The 18,922-nt window shown below is 49.7% G+C and overlaps 1 protein-coding gene across 1 annotated transcript in view; it reads right to left on the reverse strand.

The window, feature by feature from the left end:
• Positions 1-2,690, reverse strand: part of LOC119098288 (scoloptoxin SSD976) — a 3,638-nt gene extending 948 nt beyond the window's left edge. The window contains exons 1-4 of the mRNA XM_037221209.1: positions 2,685-2,690; positions 1,534-1,845; positions 447-571; positions 1-89 (exon numbers count right to left, since the gene is read on the reverse strand). The exon at positions 1-89 is cut by the window's left edge and continues 23 nt beyond it. Of these exons, the coding sequence (XP_037077104.1) occupies positions 1-89; positions 447-571; positions 1,534-1,845; positions 2,685-2,690 (532 nt within the window). The remainder of the gene's footprint in view (positions 90-446; positions 572-1,533; positions 1,846-2,684) is intronic.
• Between the last annotated feature and the right edge of the window lie 16,232 nt (positions 2,691-18,922).

Below are 18,922 nucleotides of genomic sequence, written 5' to 3' on the forward strand. Positions count from 1 at the left end.
GAGTGACTACGCCACAGCCGATGTAGCGGGTGATGGACCAGACCGCCTGGGCGAAGTGGCCGTACGTGCCGGTGTGGCAGCATCCCTGACTGAAATCACGGCACACGTACAAGCGCGATCGCCTCTGCTTGGGGTGGAGGGGGGGGGGGGGGGGGCGACGACAAGCAGCGCTCGCCCTGCTGGGAGGCGGTGAGGCGCGCCGCGCCGACCCCAGCGCGGGTCAACAGCCTACGGTTTACTCTCGGAGGACAATGATATTGGCAACAATATTGTGTACGATTTCACATAGATGTGTCCATTTGTTATCTCGCAGTTATTTCTTACTCCGCGACTCTGGCCTGGATGGTGGTCTTCCACGCACTTTTTATCCTGGTTTAAGTCTTCTTATCATATAATGTCCAGCATCGGAAATGAAGTCAGTCGTCTCAGCAAGGACGCCTGCTTACTCGAAAGTGTTGACGAAGTCCACAGATGCGTAGACGGACTCGGCAATCCACGTTTGGGCCAAATCCAGTACTTTCTGGTGGAAGTTTTCAACGCCCCGCTGGGACGTGCTGAATGTCGCGATGTTCTGGCAGACGACGAAGAAACGTGCTGTAAATTAAACATGCAATTTAAGCGAGTGCGCACATGTGCATTTCGGCCGTGTTTTTGGCCATTTCAGTAGCTTGAGTGAACACCTTTGACTCCAAGTCGTTTTACCGGTATTACGGCTAGCTCGGCACTCGCTGCAGCCATGGTTTCCAGTGCACTGCTCCGCCTGTGCTTGGGCGGTGGCCGCCAGCTCCTCGTCCCATACCTGAAGAAGAAAAACAGGGTGAAATACAGGCAAAGTCTGGGTAAGCGTCTGTTCTCCATAGTGGTTAAACTCACGTAATCCTTCATCTCATTAGTTATCAACAAGCAAAAAAATGCCTTGAGGCACTGCGAATTTAAAAGGGTGTGCTTACCAAAAGGCAATGTCTAAGAGTCAACAAATCTCACCTTAGTAAGACCAAAAGTATACTTAACTACACATATACCTATTCAGAATTGTACGACCGCCTCCGGACTTTCCTTCCAAAAAGAATGAGAATGTGATGTATTTTACTGAAACAAGGAAACTGCATCTAGCAGTACGGGAATGCGCGAGACAATGTCGGCATCTACACTTCTAGCGGTGGACCAGACAGTGGCTTTATCTACCAACAAAATAGAGGCCAGCCCCTCCACCATCACTGGCCAGCGCATCACACGTCACCATGACTGAAGCGCCTTTGATTATCTGGCATCCCTAACTTGCGACAATTCTGCGATTAAGGCAGAATGTGGGTGGTGAGACTCCCACGCGCCATCTCCAGAGCACTGCTGTTTACCTCTGGCCACGTACAGAACACTGTGGACCTCTCACTCACCGTCCCCAGAGCGTTGTCTATCTCTCCGGCCATCTCCAGAGCCCTTTGACCCACACTTACCGTCTTCAGAAACCCGTCTCCAGAACGATGTCGTATCTCCCTCTGGCCACCTTCAAGCTCCTGCGGGCCTCTTACTCACCGTCAGTTCCAGCATGTCAGCGGCTTGCGGCAGCTTGCCCCCCCCCCCCTGGCCGTCCACCAGGCCGCGGGCCACGCGGCTGCGCATGACGTTGTGCACATGCACCAAGTCCTGCGCGAGCTGCCGTGATATTCCGCGCTGGTAGACCTGGCCGCAGTTGGGAGACGGCTCGCGTTGCTGGCATAGGAAGTGTTGCTGCGTGATGCGGCAGAAGTCGGCGCGCCGCTGGCCGGAGCTGTCCAGCGCGCAGAGCAGCACCAGCAGACCGACAGCAAAGGCAAAGGCAGAGGCCTTGGCGAGGCAGAGATCGCACTGCGGGCGATGGCGGTCGAATACCGAATGAGTCGCTGCTGAACGGTGGGTGCCTTTTTGATGTGAGTCCCAGTGGGGCGGGAGGCGCATGCGGGCGAGGAGCGCCGCCGGCTGTCCCAGGATCCGGCTCTCCACTCCCCTCCCCAGAGGGGTGCGACGGCTGGGGGCGTGTTTGGATCAGGTCTGGTCCGTGGAGAAGTGGAGCAGGCGAAAATAGGCGCTTTGCACCGGCTTTCTCAAAACATGGAGGCGGGAAAGAATGGTGGTGCTGCCTGCTTTGCTTGCTCTGTGCACTGGGCTTGAGCAGTCGTAACATCTAGCATTATACAGAACAAATGTGCCTATTCAAGCATATTTTACCTCTTCACACCCCTAAGGAACAACTGAGAAGCAGGACTGTAGGTTGAGACGCACAAAGCATGTATCGGTAATAGGTAAGCTTTGGCCGTTGGATAGATGAGTACCCGAACGAAGAGCAAAATGCGTGACAAGGCACTACACAATACATCCATACGACAGCGCAACGACAAAACTACGACTCCAAAGCTCCACATATCAGGACTTTCGAATGCGTCGTGCTATCCAGGAGGACTTAGACCAGCTTTACAACTAAAGTATGTCTTGCTGCATAGATAAGGAGGGGGGGGGGGGGGAGGTCAGGTGGCTGCTTGTTTGACAACTCTACTACATGGCGGCATATAAATTATCAATTGACCGGTTCACTGAGATCCACGCTCACATAATGGAACCACGCTGGAACCGTCCTAGGTCCATGTCAAATGACATTGTGAGGTATAAGATATCTAATCAAACGCCAATAGCACAAACTCCACACTGACCTCCATGCGGACGGAGTGGCGCTTCGCTTGGCCAGTGCTCGCCGGGGTCGGTGTCAGTCTGCGGGCACATGACTGCTCGAAACAGGGCCTCGGTTGCAGCTGTCATTGGCCGACGCAGCTGTGTTGACCCCAAGCGCAGGCCACTGAGGTGCAGTGGTTTCTTGACTGTGATCGCTCCACCAGTCATGACCTGTACTCGGGCGGAGCAGCGCTTAACATTGCCCGGCCCCGATCAAGGTCAGGCTGTGGGCGCGCGAATGGCGCAGGCGCACGTGACCGGTCAGACCACCAGCTGTCCCTGGACTGGGTCACCCCGGCGAGGTGGCTGACCGCATCACGTGACCGGAGCCTGCCTGGGGAGGCTGGGTCAGCCCAGCAAGTTGGCTGACCGTGTCACGTGGCCGGAGCCTTCCGGGGGAGGCTAGGTCAGTTCGGCGAGGCGCAGGAGGCACAGCCATCACACATCAGGAACAACGACCCACTCGCTGACTGTGCCCGATTGGCAATACCAATCCTGATAGAAGCGTTCCCCCTTTTGCGGCTTTCTGCCAAGGAGTCCTTTTTTCTCATCTTTGTTTTCGTTGCTTTTGTGTTCGCTCTTGGTCCAAAACTCGCATCTTCCACTTGAGTTTAGTTGCTCTCTTCCCGCTGACCCACTATGGGGAAGCGCGGAAAGCGCAAGAAGGATGACACCGACACAGATTCGAACCCGGTCTCCGACATTGATACGGCCCTGGATACGGACCACGGAAGTGCCGCCGGCTCCGCTTTGGCCGCAACATCGCCTGATTACCCTTGCGCGCCCCAGGCCATGACCGTTGGTACGTGCACTTCTACCACGGTGGCTAGACAGCAGATCTCCGTCCAACGCCCCCGGTTCTGACCCTCACTCGTTTTCGACCACCCCCACAAACCAGGGCCTTACTCAAAACACTGAATTTTGCAGCAAACAAGTAAAAGTTTCCCTACACCATGCTAGAAACACCAATAAGGGCACTATTTTCGCGCCTGAGCTCCGTTTCATGACGGAGGACGAGATCCTGGCGGATCTCAGAAACGAGCAAGTTTGTCATGTCCGACGGCTGACGACTTTCAGAGATGGTCAGCGTCGCGACACCAGCCTGCTCGTTATCACGTTTGCTACCACCCGACTTCCAGACACGCTCGCCGCTGGTTACCTTCATTATAAAGTAAGGCCATTGATTCCAAATCCACTCAGGTGTTTCAAATGCCAATGGCTCGGACACGGCAGCAAGTATTGAAAGCAATGTGCCAGATGCTTGAAGTGCGGCGAGACTCCTCACGAGAGGTCTGCCTGCATATCACCCCAGAAATGCCCGAGCTGTGGAGGTGCTGATCACGCCGCCAACTCTCCTCAGTGTCCCACATGGAAAAAATGTTCTGAAAAGGCAAAGACACGTGCTTCGTACCCCGGGGCACGGCGCACTATTGAATCCAAAATGAAATCGCAGTCCAGCAAAACATACACACAATTGGTAAAAGCCACGATGGCCACATGTGAATCACAAACAGACTGTATTACCCATCTGCCTCCCCTGAAGCTTCTCACCCCCCGCCCCTCTGTCTCAGCTGAGTCAACCACACAGACCCAGACGAAAAAATGCCGTTGAGTCGCCCCTGACTGGGCGCTCGGATGCGCAGGCGCCCGTACACCCCCGTCCCCAGGTTGGCCGGCGCTCCAGCCCGCCGGCTGTGCGTGATTCACGTGGCCAGAGGGTCATGCCGTCCGGCGTTCTAGCCCGCCGGCTATGAATAGTCGGCTGCCCGGTCCCTCTGGCCACCACACGAACCTATCGAAACACGCCCGAACGAAGGCCGCCGGTCCCGTCCATCGGTGAGGGTGGCGGTGGGACGGCCTAGGTCTGTTTCTTTCGGGCGATTGCTATCAACCGGTGGGGATGGGTCCCTTCATCATTAAATGTCTTTCATCTTACAGTGGAATTGTCGCGGTCTCACTTCAAAATGGTCCAAAATGACAGCACTTTTTGCCGTATTAGGCTCCAATCATCATTGCCGTACAGGGAACATGGTTTCGTCCCACCGACCCATACAACTTTAAAATGCCAAATTACTCGTTATATCGCTGTGACGCCACGGACGGTGAGCGTCGCCAAGGTGGGGTGACGCTGTACATCAGTCAAGAATCGATGCACACGTAACTCACTCTTAACACACCTCTTCAGGCTGTTGCATGTTCAGTTCGCCTGCATGGCCGAACCATCGCTATATGCTCAATATACATCACACCAAATTATAATAATACGGAGCTCTTACGACAACTTGACCAACTCGTTGCTCAATGTCAAAACCCTTTTCTCATCCTCGGCGATCTCAACGCTCACAGTCCAACGTGGAGTAACGGCACCCAAGCCGTTGATCGCCGAGGACATTTGGTTGAAGATTTTATTGATGCACACAACTTAGTCCTGCCTAACAAAGACAATAATACCTATCACCACTTATCCACTGGTACAAAAACCGCCATCGGCCTGTCGCTGTGCTCTTCATCTCTAGCGACATACCTTGATTTGACTGTTGAGGGAGATATATGCGACAGCGACCATTTTCCAATTAAACTTAACACCGCTTTTGACTCAACCGCTGACGAAGTTTGCGATTCATACCCCACTGGAACTTGCGAAAAGCAGACTGGGCCAAATTTCAAGAACTTTGTCATGCGAACCGCGACTGTTATAAATCACCCGAGCAGGTTGTTGACCTCATTACACGTATTATTCATGCTGCAGCGACCGCGACAATTTCACTGACTAAAACCCCATCATGCCGCATCCCAGTACCACGGTGGACGAACAAAGTTAAGAATGCTATTGCGCGTCGGAAGCGTGCTCTCCGCTTCTTTCGTCACCACCATGATGTACCTCATTTTCTTGCCCGAAATTATGAGCGTGCTCGAACCAGACGAGTTATAAGGAGTGCCAGACGTCATTCTTGGCAAGCATACATCCAGCAGTTTACTGCTGCAACTCCCCTGAGCCAACTATGGGGGCTGGTTCAAGCACTTTCCGGAAAACGCACTTCTCTTTCACTGCCCACTTTACGCAATAATAACCAAATCGCTTCTGCAACACCTCTTATCACCAATGCTCTTGCTGAAAGTCTTTCTCAGTGTAGCTCATCGGGAAATTACCAACCAGGATTTATGGAAACTGCGCAAGCCCGTTTTCGTTTACATCCTAATTGTTTTGCTTCCAATAATACCGTAGACTATAATTTACCATTTTCATTTCTGAAACTACAAAAGGCTATAAAACCTTCCGGCAACACCTCGGTAGGTCATGATCAATTACACTATTCTTTCTTCGTAATCTTTCAGAAGATATGCTTGATTTCATTTTGAAAGTTTTTGATGATTTCTGTTCAACCAATGTCTTTCCTGACGCCTGAAAAAACACCATCATTATTCCACTTCCAAAGCCAGGAAAAGACACCAAAGATCCATCAAATTATCGTCCAACTGCACTTACAAGCTGTCTAGAAAAACTTTTTGAGCGGATGGTGGTGAAGCGAATCTATTGGATTGCAGAACGAGACTGCCTGCTCACAAAACATTAATGTGGTTTCCGATACAATCGTAGCATAATCGACCGTATCATCGGACTGGAAACTGACATCAGACGTTCCTTTAAATATCGACACCACACGATTACTCTATTCCTGAATATTAGCCGAGCCTACAACACGGTCTTTAAACCTGCACTAATTTTCAAGCTCCATCAGTTATGGTTTAAAGGCCATTTAGCACATTATCTTATCGGGTTTCTTTCCGGCATCAAATCATTTCGTGTGAGATGCAGATCCGCCGTTTCCGACGCTCACCATCTAGAGAACGTCCTCCGAGAGGGGAGCTGTATCTCACCGATTCTCTTTAAGTTTATGGCAAACGATTTATTTGACTCATTACCATCGGGCATTTTCCCTTCACTTTTTGCGGATGATGGCGCGATCTGGTGCTCGGATGCTGAATATGGCCATTCGCTGCCACGGCTCCAATCCGCCCTAAACAATGTGCAGCAGCGGTCAGAACGATGCGTGTTCCGTTTCTCCACTCCCAAATCTGCAGTTATCATTTTCAGTAAAAATATAGGTGGTACTCCCAATTTTCGGCTCCGACTAGATGGACATTACATTCCTTTCGTTTCGTCCTTCAAATTTCTTGTCATCGTACTTGACCCCAGATTATCGATGCAACAGCACGTGGAGCATGTTCACTCCAAATCCCTAAAACGACTACATTTCCTTAGATGCATTTCCGGGTCAAGATACGTTGCCGACCGCTAAACGTTATTACATCTATACAAGTCCTTAGTTCTTCCCATCATTGAATACGGTTCCGTGGTATGTGCAGGAAGCAGCCAACACACTCTCAAACCACTATCAACCATACAAAATATGTTTTTGCGAGTTTCCGGTGTTTTGTTACCGGTGCCCCCGCCGCGCTAGCGCAATGTTTACCGCTGCAGGGCGTGTGGGTGGCCCGTGACCGACGCTGGCCATACACAGTTCCGCGGGCAGCGGTTCTGCCCGCACAACCCCCTGCAGCGGCTGACGGCGGCCGAATGGCTGGCCGAGCGGTGGGTGGAGGCGGCGCGCAAAGGCGGCGAGTAGTGTTCTTTTTATGTTTTGTCATGAGTTGGACAAAAACTTTCGCCAAAATGAAGTTGGCGAAGTAGAATGCTGGTCTTTTTGTTAGCATCGCATAGTTGAAATGGCAATGTCATTGATGCATCAGCAAATGTTGGTGCTTGGTGTACGCACTGATCGCTCGCGCCTTCATCGCGCCCGGCACGTAAACGCCTTCCTGTCGGCCGGCTGACGGCTGCGTCGCGTCAGCGCCGTCTAGCGGCCGACGCAGCCCGCCGACTGCCGGCGGCGGTCTGAAACTCGCCTTTTTTTCTCCCCCTCCCCTTCCTCCTCTTTTCCCCCGCCACGGGGAACTTGAGCTTTTGCGCAAGGAGCTCTGCGTACTTCCCCGATTTCAGCGCTTGAAGTGGATGCTCCCGTCATGCCTCTTGCCCTCCGCACATTGAGATACATAACAAAAGTGCGACAAAATCCCAGTCATCCAGAACTTGAATCCATACCTATCTTACCTCACATTCATCATAACTACGTAGGACCAGCAGAACGTCGTTCAGGACTTACAATAGCATCTCGAACCACTGTCTACTGTACCACTCTTCAGTTTACTTTACCGCCTTCTTCCGTGCCTCCTGCTTTAATAGTGCCACCATGGCAGTTAACCCCTCGGAAGGTTTTTTCTTCTTTTTGACGATCCTAAACGTTTTCTCACAACAAGTTATGTTCAACAAACATTTGATCGTCTAATTTCCAATAAACGAAATAGCAGCTTTGTTTACGCCGATGGCTGCAGGGCCAATAACCACACCAGATGTGCAGTTATTTGCATTGAACATTACCATCAAAATTGTCGGTTACCGGACGGCACCTCAGTATATTTGGCTGAATTATTGCTCTTTTCCTTGCGTTGCAACACATTCAACAAAACACCCACACAACGAAGACAATAGTGCTTTGTTCGGATTCAAAGACAGCAGTACAATTTCTTATCGATTCAGACTTCACCCACCATCTTCTTGTTAAAATCGTCAATCTGTATCATGTATTACGCACGCAGGACATGAATATCAAATTTCTATGGATTCCAGGACATACAGGCATCATGGGCAATGAATAGGCTGACCAACTAGCCAAGGAAGCCTTGACAGCCCCACACATCATGGAGATCCCCGTTAATCATGCATGTACAAAACATTCCATCCGCGCAATGACAAAATATTTTTGGCAACAACAATGGACCGATACTACCAGAACTTAGCTTCATGATATCAAACCAGACATTACCCCTTGGCCATCAACACATCGTAAAGACCATCTGGAAGAGAAGGTGCTGGCCCGTCTACGAATTGGACACACTACATTCACACATACTTAAGTCAACCTCGTCCTCATTGTCAGCCGTGCGATCATCCACTTTCGGTTAAACATAATGTTACTGAGTGCACAAAATATCAGCAGCAACGCAAAGATATGCAGGCCTTTTGTCGTAAGCAAAATATCGAATTTTCTTTAAAAAACGTCCTTGGCGACGACCATCCTCAACTGCTAAACATTGTATTTAACTTTCTCGGACCTACCGGCCTGCTTCAAGCTTTGTAAACGTCAATAAACGTACCCTTTTCTTCACATACATAATAACAGCAATTTGAAATAGCATTATCCATGCGTGAAATGGTCTGAACGGGCCAAAACTCCTCAGACAAATAAACTAAACTCGGCGAGGCGTCTGGCCGCGTCACGTGACAGGAGCTGACGATCTGTTCATTGGACCGTGAGTGTAACAAGGAGGTAAGCCACCTTTTTCTCTAATTCTTCTGTCCTCCTCTATCACTTTATCCTGCATCCTCGCGGCAGCCCTCCTGCCCGGTGTAGGCCACATCCGCCAGTCATGGGTGGGCCGTAGTGCCCGCCGTGCGGGGCACTGTCCAAGCACGAACACAAACCCCTAAAAAGGCCAAATTGGCTAATCAATATGGCAAAGGAGCAGTGCTAGTAGCATTTCTTCACCAAGGACTATCTGCACGAAATCACCTTCCAGGATGCGTTGCAATGCCTCCGCGTACTTTCTGCGCAATGAATCGATGCAATATGCTCATATCTAAGCAGCTAATACATTGCTGTTAGTTTATTACACCTGACGTACAAAAATGAAGGTTTTGTCAGACTAGCATCGTTCAGGATGCTTCCTTGGGCTAGATCACATGATATCCAAGGTTGTTGATGCCCCGTGGCCTCCAGGGTTAAATTTTGGGTCAAGCGGAGGAAAACTCAACTCCACCTAAAAGTTACCACCTGATTCCGGATTTTTACGCATGAAGATTTTTCTCAATAACAAAACCACTGCATGTGAAGACGTTTTGATGTCTCACAGTCAGTCTCATAGTCACCTAGGCAACATTAACACGCGCCCGGGTGGCCGGCTAGACACCATTCGCTCGGGTGGGGAGGGGAGGGGGGGTCAATTTGATTCCCCCCGCGAGATCTCAAGAACTAAGAAAGCTAAAGACATCAAATTTACAGAGTGTATTGACCTGTACGTGAATCCATCTAGGTCAAAGTTTCAGGTTCCTAGGTCATTACGTCTGGGTAACAAAAAGTCAAACAAGGCAAAACAAAAAAAGACTACATTCTCATTCCAAGTCAGTGGACTTGTTTGACCTTTTGAAGGTCATGATGACAAAAATAATACAAAATTACTTAGAATTTTGCATTTGACTAAGCGACAAAGAGTACGCTAGGCAGCATGTTCCTAAAACAAAATGTTGACCTGGTTCATTTTAGATCAATGACCTATTCTGACCTTTAGGAAGTCCATGGAAGATGTATAATGCGGTTCCTGTTATCAATAAACTCAAATCACCAGCACCAGACAATGGAAACAAAGCACCAGAAACTATCCCGTTGTTGGATCAGATCGAAGGACTCCCTAGAAATTGCCTTCGCTGAAACCATGGTCTGATTTTTACCTGTCATAGGTCAGCGACCTTACAAGGTACATCAAAAGTTTGGATGCTATTTAATGTCTACAGCTAGGCAAAATTTTGCGCGGCTACACCGCGCCGTTCGGAAACCATTCTGGAAAACCCTTCCCGGTGGTCAAATTGACCCACCCCCACCCGAGCGCGTGTTATGGGTCGAATGCCAGCGAGCTCCATTTCACCAAACATATACCAGTGGACTTGGGATGTTTGTGCATCAACACGACAGATAACGCCAATCGAAATGTCCTAACTATTCCAAGGCACAGGTCACTGACAAATTTGCTGCATACAAACCAGAAATCAACCAGCAGCTTACAAATGAATCTGAGCTGCCTGGCATTGAACATGCCCGCAACGCTGTATTTTGCGACGAAGAAGACTCCAATGTTTTAAAAAATGCAATGACGTTCGATAGCTTTTGGGTCAAATGGAACTCCTCGTTATTTGACCTTATATTTTACCTTGAAGGCTGACGTTCAGAGATCAGGAAGCTTAGACAGACACTGGATTATGCGCTGAATAAGAGCTGCCGCGACTTCGCAGCCAGCAGACTCTACGTTCACAGTTTGCGGGCGTTTCCGACGGACAACGCAATTAGTCTCTCACCAATAACGTGCAGGATGTACTAAGGTTCACGCAAACTTAACGTGTGTTCACCATGCTTTCAAAAGAAAACTTGACATTCCTATGCCGCATTTAGCGTGCAAACCTGCCTGTACCTTTATACTCGCACTCCAGACCAAATATTTCAGCAGCAAGGATGCAGAATGTGCAATAGGCACCGTCATTTGTATCGCGCGTCGGCGTGCACGTGTGGTGCAATGCAACGCGCTCACACGTACGTGTGTCCCTCCGCGACCCTGTCAGCAACAGCTCACAGTGCGTTTTTCAGCGCACTACGGCATTGTCTTGCTATTCGGTGTCTGAGAAGCTAGGATTTGTTTTTTTTAGGTTCTTTGGATAAGCACTGGATGCAGGGCAACTTACGTTGACAGCCTTCAGGAAATAAGGTTAGTTGCGGAATGCTGGAATCTTTCGAATGAGCTAGTTTCGAGATGATATACTCAATGGTTTAAAAGCTATTCGATTTTGGCCACTCGGGAGCTGATAAGTAGCGCAGTACGCAGGAGACCCGGGTCACGTGGCCTCAGACGCCGTACCGGTCAGCTGGCCGAACGTGTCCGCTGGCGTGCACGCGGACAGGCTCCTGGGCCCCGTTCTTGATGGGGAAATGCTGCCAGATGCTCCGCCTTTTCAGGTAATAACCTATGACGTTCCACAGCCACGTCATCTGCGCCACAGAGAACGCTTCAAGTAACTCCTAAATATGGCGTCTAGTAAAATCAGCTGTTTTCCAACAATTACATTTGACGCGCAGCAGAGATGATATTGACGAGACAGGACAGTCAAGTACAAATACTTCACGTGTATCTCTCACAACAGCTGCCTATACCATGACGACTTTACATTAACGAGAATATTATAGGCAGAGAAATGCAGATCATCGCCCTCGACTCCGAAAGACGCGACATTACTTCAAGCGTTGCGCGAGCGTAACCAAATGCAATCGATCATCCCACAGACAAGAAGTTTAACAGGCACTGGTAACTTAACGCCTTCTGCCATCCAACATCATCGCGCATGTGTATTGAGGCCGTCCATATATTTTGTTACGCATGGACGAGTTTTGGCGCGTGTTGCTGCAAGCAGAGCTACAGCTTTGCTCGGAGCACGTGTGCAGGGAGAAATCTCATGTGACAAGTCGCATGAAGGAAGGTTCTATATATAGACACACAGACGAACAAGATCCATGGAAACATGTGACGTCAGGTTATGCAGTATATTCACACTCAAAAGCATTCAAGGCAAATATAAACTTTTCCACAATCATGCTGTTCAGACAAACTATTTATGTTACAGGATCCAGAAAGTGACTAACACATAGGTGCACTCACCGACGTAGCGGTTCTGGCCCTGCCAAAGCATCAACGTCGCGTAAACAAAACAGAAAATTATGTACATGACGTGGTTCCAGGACATAATAACGAAGATTTCAAATCGCAGTCTCGTATTCGCGCACATCTTTTCTCTCAAAATCTCTAGGCAAAGCTGGCTCCTCATTATGACAATCATGGCCAGCGCAGGGACAACCAAAAGCGTCCGTTGGAAGATGTGATGCCTGCGCTGCAATATCTCGCCGAGCCAGTACCCCAACACGACGTTGGCGTCAAGTTCGGAAGTTCGGAATCTGGGTCACACTAGTATCTGACAACATTTTGCAAATATGTTGCTACCACGCACGGTGACGCCATCGCGTGGCCAATAGGAGCGCGGCTACATGGAACCATCGCAGGCTTTGCAGCGCGCGCCGGCTCCCCGGGTGTGGTTGCAGCCATCGACGGGTCCTTTCTCTTCATGGATGCACCCAGCAAAGAGATAGCAGCTGCTCATAATACCCATAAGCATCGCCAAAACAGTACATCAACTGGCTGCTTGTGATCACTGCGGCGCACTCACTGATGTACTTCCAGGGTTCCGCGATCAGCCCACGATTCTCGTGTTTTTTCGGAGAAAGCGCCCTCTGCTACGACCTCAAGGAGCATCGGCGGCAGCTTCTCCCATCTAACGCACACCTCGTCGAGGACAGGAACTTTCCCTTTCCCCGGAGATCATCACCCCTTCCCGAGACAACGATTACCTCATCCCCACTCAGCGCCACTTCAACAGACAATACAAAAAAGACGTGTCAAAATTGAACGTGCTTTCAGCATGCTGAAAATAAACTGCAGCAACTAAAACATGTGTCAGTGAAAACATGGGCGATGTGGTTGAGGTTATCATTGCATCGATCATTGCACCATGCATCAATCATTGCACTGTGCATCATGAGCATGGGGCAGGGGAGGACTTAGTGCCTGCAGAGCCCCATGAGGCAGATCCCGTGGAACGGATTGACATAGGTGCGCTGTTGCTCTCTAGCATACAGAACCGGCAAGTGCAGTGCATGGGCATCAAAAAGCGACAGCACATGGCTGACCATCTCATGGCAAAGATGATGCATGCAGCTTGCTCCAGTTAAATGTTGTAATGCGAAGATTGAGAAAGATGAAAGCAGATCAGAAAGAACAGTCAATTCATTACATTCAAATCAGCACAAACACACTTTGGGAAATAGACAGTTAAGGAGCAGCAGGAGGAGTATTTGGAAGGAACATAGACTGAAAAGCTCGGAAACTGTCCACATCTAGAAACACTACAATTTGTGCACACCCAGTTACTGGGACTACTTTGGGCAGCATACAGTATGGCAATTCCATTGTTTGATTGCCTAGTGCATGTCAAATCTCATCCACAGGTGTCGTGAGGAGATGCTGCGTCGTGCACAGGATGCACAGCAGATGTACAGGACACTTGTGAACACCTATAATACCTTCATTTAGCTCTACATACAATATGATGGCGATAAAAAGCATTTTGTCACATACCTGTCACTCAGTCAGTCAACTAAATCTGTGTTGCGGCAAGCAGTGCGCAAGGCCCAAGCCAGCAATAGCAATTTCTTAGGTGTTTTATACACAATTTTTTACTGTGAGGGTTTAAATCAAAGCCTAAATTCTGGGCACTATGAAGTACACACAAGTTCAGTTGCTAGCTGAGCTTGAACTGCATTACAAAATGTTGCATTTGGTGCAGTTTTAACCGTTACAAGGATTTCTTGGAGTGCAAAGAGCTAAAACATCCAGATGTTTCAAGACACTCGTTTGACTCTGTCATTATCCTAAAATCACATGACAAGGAGTGGTTTTCACTGTCCAGTTTGCATGTTGTCTTGGCCAGCTTAGTCTTGTCTCAAGAGCTCTATTAACCATGCAAATAGCATGCTTATGTGCTATTTCCCACTTCAAAGGAAGCAAATGCAATATCAATGCCGTACCATCATCCCATCAGTGTTGAATAGCACACGATAGCCTTTCAGAAGTGATAAACATTGATGTCGCCCATCCTTGGTAGGTATTTTCCTTCTGGTTCTTTAATGTTCTTCATTTCATCTTCCTACTTGCCAACCTGCATATTTATTATCCCACAGGTGGATGCAACTGGATCATTTGTGATAAAACGCCTAGATGATAGCAGGAAAGCACACAGCGTATCAGAGCAAAAAAAAAATAAGGAGATAACTCTCTATCTCCACCTAGATTACCAGCAAATGCGCAGTTTGACAGTCATGGCGCGGACCCGCATACAACAAAATCATCAGTTTATGCACGATCAAGCTCGAAAATACTTACTTGTGGAATGACAAGCTATCTCCATGTCTTGGGCGATCACCCTGCCTCTTACTACACCCGATCGCAGAGCAGCTTCTCGTCATTTTCGCCCCATACGGCACCGCGAGACGCCCGCGGATAGCAGCTCCAATGGCTGCTAAGCGCCGCAGAAAAACGCTTGCCTTTCTACAGCGTTGCCGGGCGGCACGTTTTGTAAAGTCGAGAAGTTTGTCTAGTCTTTTATAGGTCAATGCATCAGTGTACCTACTGCACCTTGGCCAGGTATGCCGTGACCTGCAACCCCTGACGAACTACCATTAAGAGAAAGCAAACAAGTCTGACTAATCCATTTTTCAAGCAATAGTAGTAAACTACTCTATGGCAATAGCGTGATTTATAAATGGCAGATCTAGGAGGCTAGAGGAAACTCTCCGCATCCACCATATCCCACCCGCAAACGCGTCGTGTGCGTTGCTATGCGTTGCTATGTAAATAACCACGAGCTACCGCACTCACTTCGCTTCTCGGCCAAGTAAGGAATGGGTCTGGGCCGTGACGTCATAGGTAGGTCGGTAGCTACGTCATCCATCGACTGGGCTTACTCTAAGTAAGACATGAGCTTCGATTTGGTCATGAAGAACGGGGCCCTGGGGTTGACGGGAGCACCCCCGGGGGAGCAACCCCCCCGACGGCGTCAGTGTGTGCGTGCGTGCGTACGTGAATATCCGGTAAGATATTCCAACGAGTTGTCTGAAACTTCATCATTATCATGAACAAAACGGCAGGTTAGGTGATTGTTTTGCAATAGACACATCAGTGAATGAATAGGGTGCATTAATATACTTAACCTGGTAAGATCTGACACACATTGTGTGACCCAGAGACGTCTCCCATAGAAGTTTCGCAAATATCGTTAAGGTGCACATAGGTGTCATCAGGCAGGATGAACACCAGTGAAAGACGGCGAGTAAAACCGAACGACCCTTGACCGACCTGTTCCGCTGCGGTTCTGTCCGTGGCCCGGATGATATGGTAGATGATGATAGAAGAGTGGGCCACTTCGGCATCCACAACGTCTCGCTTACTCCCTGCTCATCTGTTATATTGGGCTCATGAGTCACGCAACGTTTGTTGTCCTCATTGTACGTACATTCACTGCATTCATCGGATCTTACGTCACATTTCAATATCTTTATGGTTGTTTCCATAAGTTTACGTGCACCTCCGAACCTTGTGCACATTTAATATGCATAAGCAAACCCTCAGCGAACATAGGAGCCCCACAGTTTGCCACACTTGCTGCAATTCGACCGTGAACCTGACATCCAAATGTGATGCAGGGCTTTGTGTGCTTTACATGGCTGGGTGCACCGTGACGTAACGGCACGAAACTTTTACCGATCAAACGTAGCTGACATAACATGCATATCTACCATGCCTTACGGCTGTGGGTGGGTGATGACGTCACTGTGTGTAGATCGCTGAAGTTGTGATGATGGCGTCGTGGGTGGATCTCTGCGGCTGTTGGCGGGTGATGGCGTCACTGTTGGCGAGACGCTTAGTTAGCGTAGTTAGTACACTGCTTCGAGTAAGCATATTAATGTGTTTACCATTGCGTTCCAGTCCGTCCGGCTGATTGCGTACATCGACCCGCACTTTTGCTAGCAGAAATGTCCATCAAACGGGGATATTACCTTGCAGTTGCGACTCCACATCGCCGAGATCAGGGCCCGTGCCCCTCATCCCTTTCAAATTCCCAAATGCTACGATTCCCATGTAAATTTCAGTATAGGCGGCCAAATCTGCATGATCATGCAGCGTCGCAAAAAGCTAAGGCCAAATAGAACGCAATGCACGCGGATGCATCGAAAATACTAGAGCACAGCTTTCGAAGATTTGTGCTGCTGCTGAGGCTGGATGCGCTACGATGTCTGATACGGATTCGAGTCCGTCCAAAGCCAAAGCGTGATTGGCAGGATCTGGCCGGCATAAGTCTGTCCAAAGCCAAAGCGTGATTGTCAGGATCTGGCCGCTGAGGCGCACGTACTAATCAGCTGGGTAACGTTGAAATAAACTGACAAGCTATAAACCTTTTTCGGAGCGCCTGGAAAGTCACATGCATGGACACTGGGCTTCATTTCGCTGAAGCCTGTTCATTTTCTCTGCCGTAAATATGTCTAGGTTTCATAGGGCGTACTGAGTAACCCAAGGTACTGAAGCGACTATTCAAGGGCTTTGTTTAATTACCTGCCGTCTCAACAGGTTAGGCACTGGCTTATCACCCGAGATACACCGACGGGTACGCATCTGTCATGCTGCACTTAATGTTGCTGTTGAGATCTTTGCTGGATCTTACACGCTCATCTCCATGATTTCACATCGATGGAGAAGCCTTAATTATCACGCACAGTTATTTTACAGAGGCGATGAATATTCATATGTTGCATATGAATAACTCCTTCAAAGCGGGGTTTTTCTTTATGTTCAAGGGATGTTATGTACGCACGATTATCCTTGCTGTAAATAACTTCTGATGCCACTGAAATGGTTGATAAAGTTATATGATGTGAAAGTAGAGCTTGACATGATGAATGACATGGCAATCGTGCGGGATGACTGCATGGTTGATGACACATGATCCACAGCAAGAGTAGCAGAGTGCAGCGGTCTTTACCACGACCCGTTTTGGGGAAGTCGTCGTCCACCGCCCGTGTCTGCGCCCTTCCCGACCAGCGTGGAACCCAGCATGTCACCACGTCACGAAACCCAGCACGTCATCAACCGTCGAACCCCTCGGAGAGGACCGTGAGCAGTCAGATGGAATTGCAACCGCTGAGTGTGGGGCTCCTTCCTCCCCCGCCTCATCCCCATCCCCATCCCCACCTGCAACCGCATGACGATCCCATCCCTCCCGACGCCGACAGTCGGCCAACGTTGCAGCGAGGGCTCAATCTGTTCCAATCGCCAAAACTCCCAGTGACGCTCCGCAATGTCTCTCGCCGTACCGCCCCCATATCCGGTCTGCTGGTGCTTGCTTCGCCATGTGTCCCGCCGTCCCGCTCACATCTCCGGTTTGCAGATACTTGCTCTGCTATGTCTCCCGCCGTCCCGCCTACATCTCCGGTGTACTGGGGCTTGCTCCGCTACGTCTCCCACCGTCCCGCCTACATCTCCAGTGTACTGGGGCTTGCTCCGCTGTCTCTCACCGTCCCGCCTACATCTCCGGTCGCCTGGTGCTTGCTCCGCTATGTCTCCCACCGTCCCGCCTACATCTCCGGTGTGCTGGTGCTTGCTCCGCTATGTCTCCCACCGTCCCGCCTACATCTCCGGTCTGCTGGTGTTGCTACGCACGCGGGAGGCCTCCGCCCAGCAGTGCAAGTACTTGGGCCGTCTCACGAAGAATAACGGCCTGTGTTTGCTGCGCCACCCACGAGTCACCTGCAGCGAGATCTGCCAGCGCAGCATGTCACCGAGGCTTATGTAGGAGGTGGTGCACGCGCATAACATCATGCGCAGCCGTGTCATCTGCGGCATGATCGAGAGCGTGCGGAGCCAGACGCTGCGTGCCACCAGCCGTCAGTACGGTCAGAATGGGGAGTAGAAGGGCTGCAGTGTTCTAGAGATGGTGAGTAGGGGGTCCTCAGTGCTCTGGTGATGGGAGATAGTGAGTAGGAAATCTGTAGTGACCGGACGATGGTGGAGGGAAGTTCAAAGGGCTCTGGAGATGGTGAGCGTGAGGTCCACAATGCTCTGAGGATGGTGAGTGTGAGGTTCACAGTGCTCTGAGGATGGTGAGTGTGAGGTTCACAGTGCTCTGAGGATGGTGAGTGTGAGGTCCACAGTGCTCTGGAGAAGGTGAGTGTGAGGTCCACAGTACTCTGGAGCTGGCTGGCACTCTATCGAATGCGATGCCCTCCCAAGATTGGCCCGTCCACTTTTGATCCACATCGTCAGTTTTTTCTTGTATATAAAGTTACAGAGTGGCGCGTGTTCACAGCCATTTTAGTACTAGGTGGCGCTACAGGCAACCCTGTGCTTAGGGAACTAGACACCGCTAGCGTCTGGCAATTTCTGCATCTGAAGATGGCGTTGCACCTTCTACCATTTGCAAACGGATTGCACTGACACAACCCTACGGTTCTTAGCAGGCCTACACCGAAGTGTATCTGAGACCTGGCATATATGTGTCACAGATATATTAAGAATGTGAGATATACTGGGTATATCTAGGAATCTCGTGATGTCACTTGCCTTTTCACAGACGCTTTGTCGCAATATTTTGTTACAAGTCTGCACTTTCTCAGAACGTCCGTGCTGAGTACTTGCCGATGTCTTGCCACGCGGAAAATACCATTTCAAAAAAAAATTC

Source organism: Pollicipes pollicipes, unplaced genomic scaffold (genome assembly GCF_011947565.3).
Source record: "Pollicipes pollicipes isolate AB1234 unplaced genomic scaffold, Ppol_2.1 Scaffold_4740;HRSCAF=5597_pilon_pilon_pilon, whole genome shotgun sequence".
NCBI lineage: Eukaryota > Metazoa > Arthropoda > Thecostraca > Pollicipedomorpha > Pollicipedidae > Pollicipes > Pollicipes pollicipes.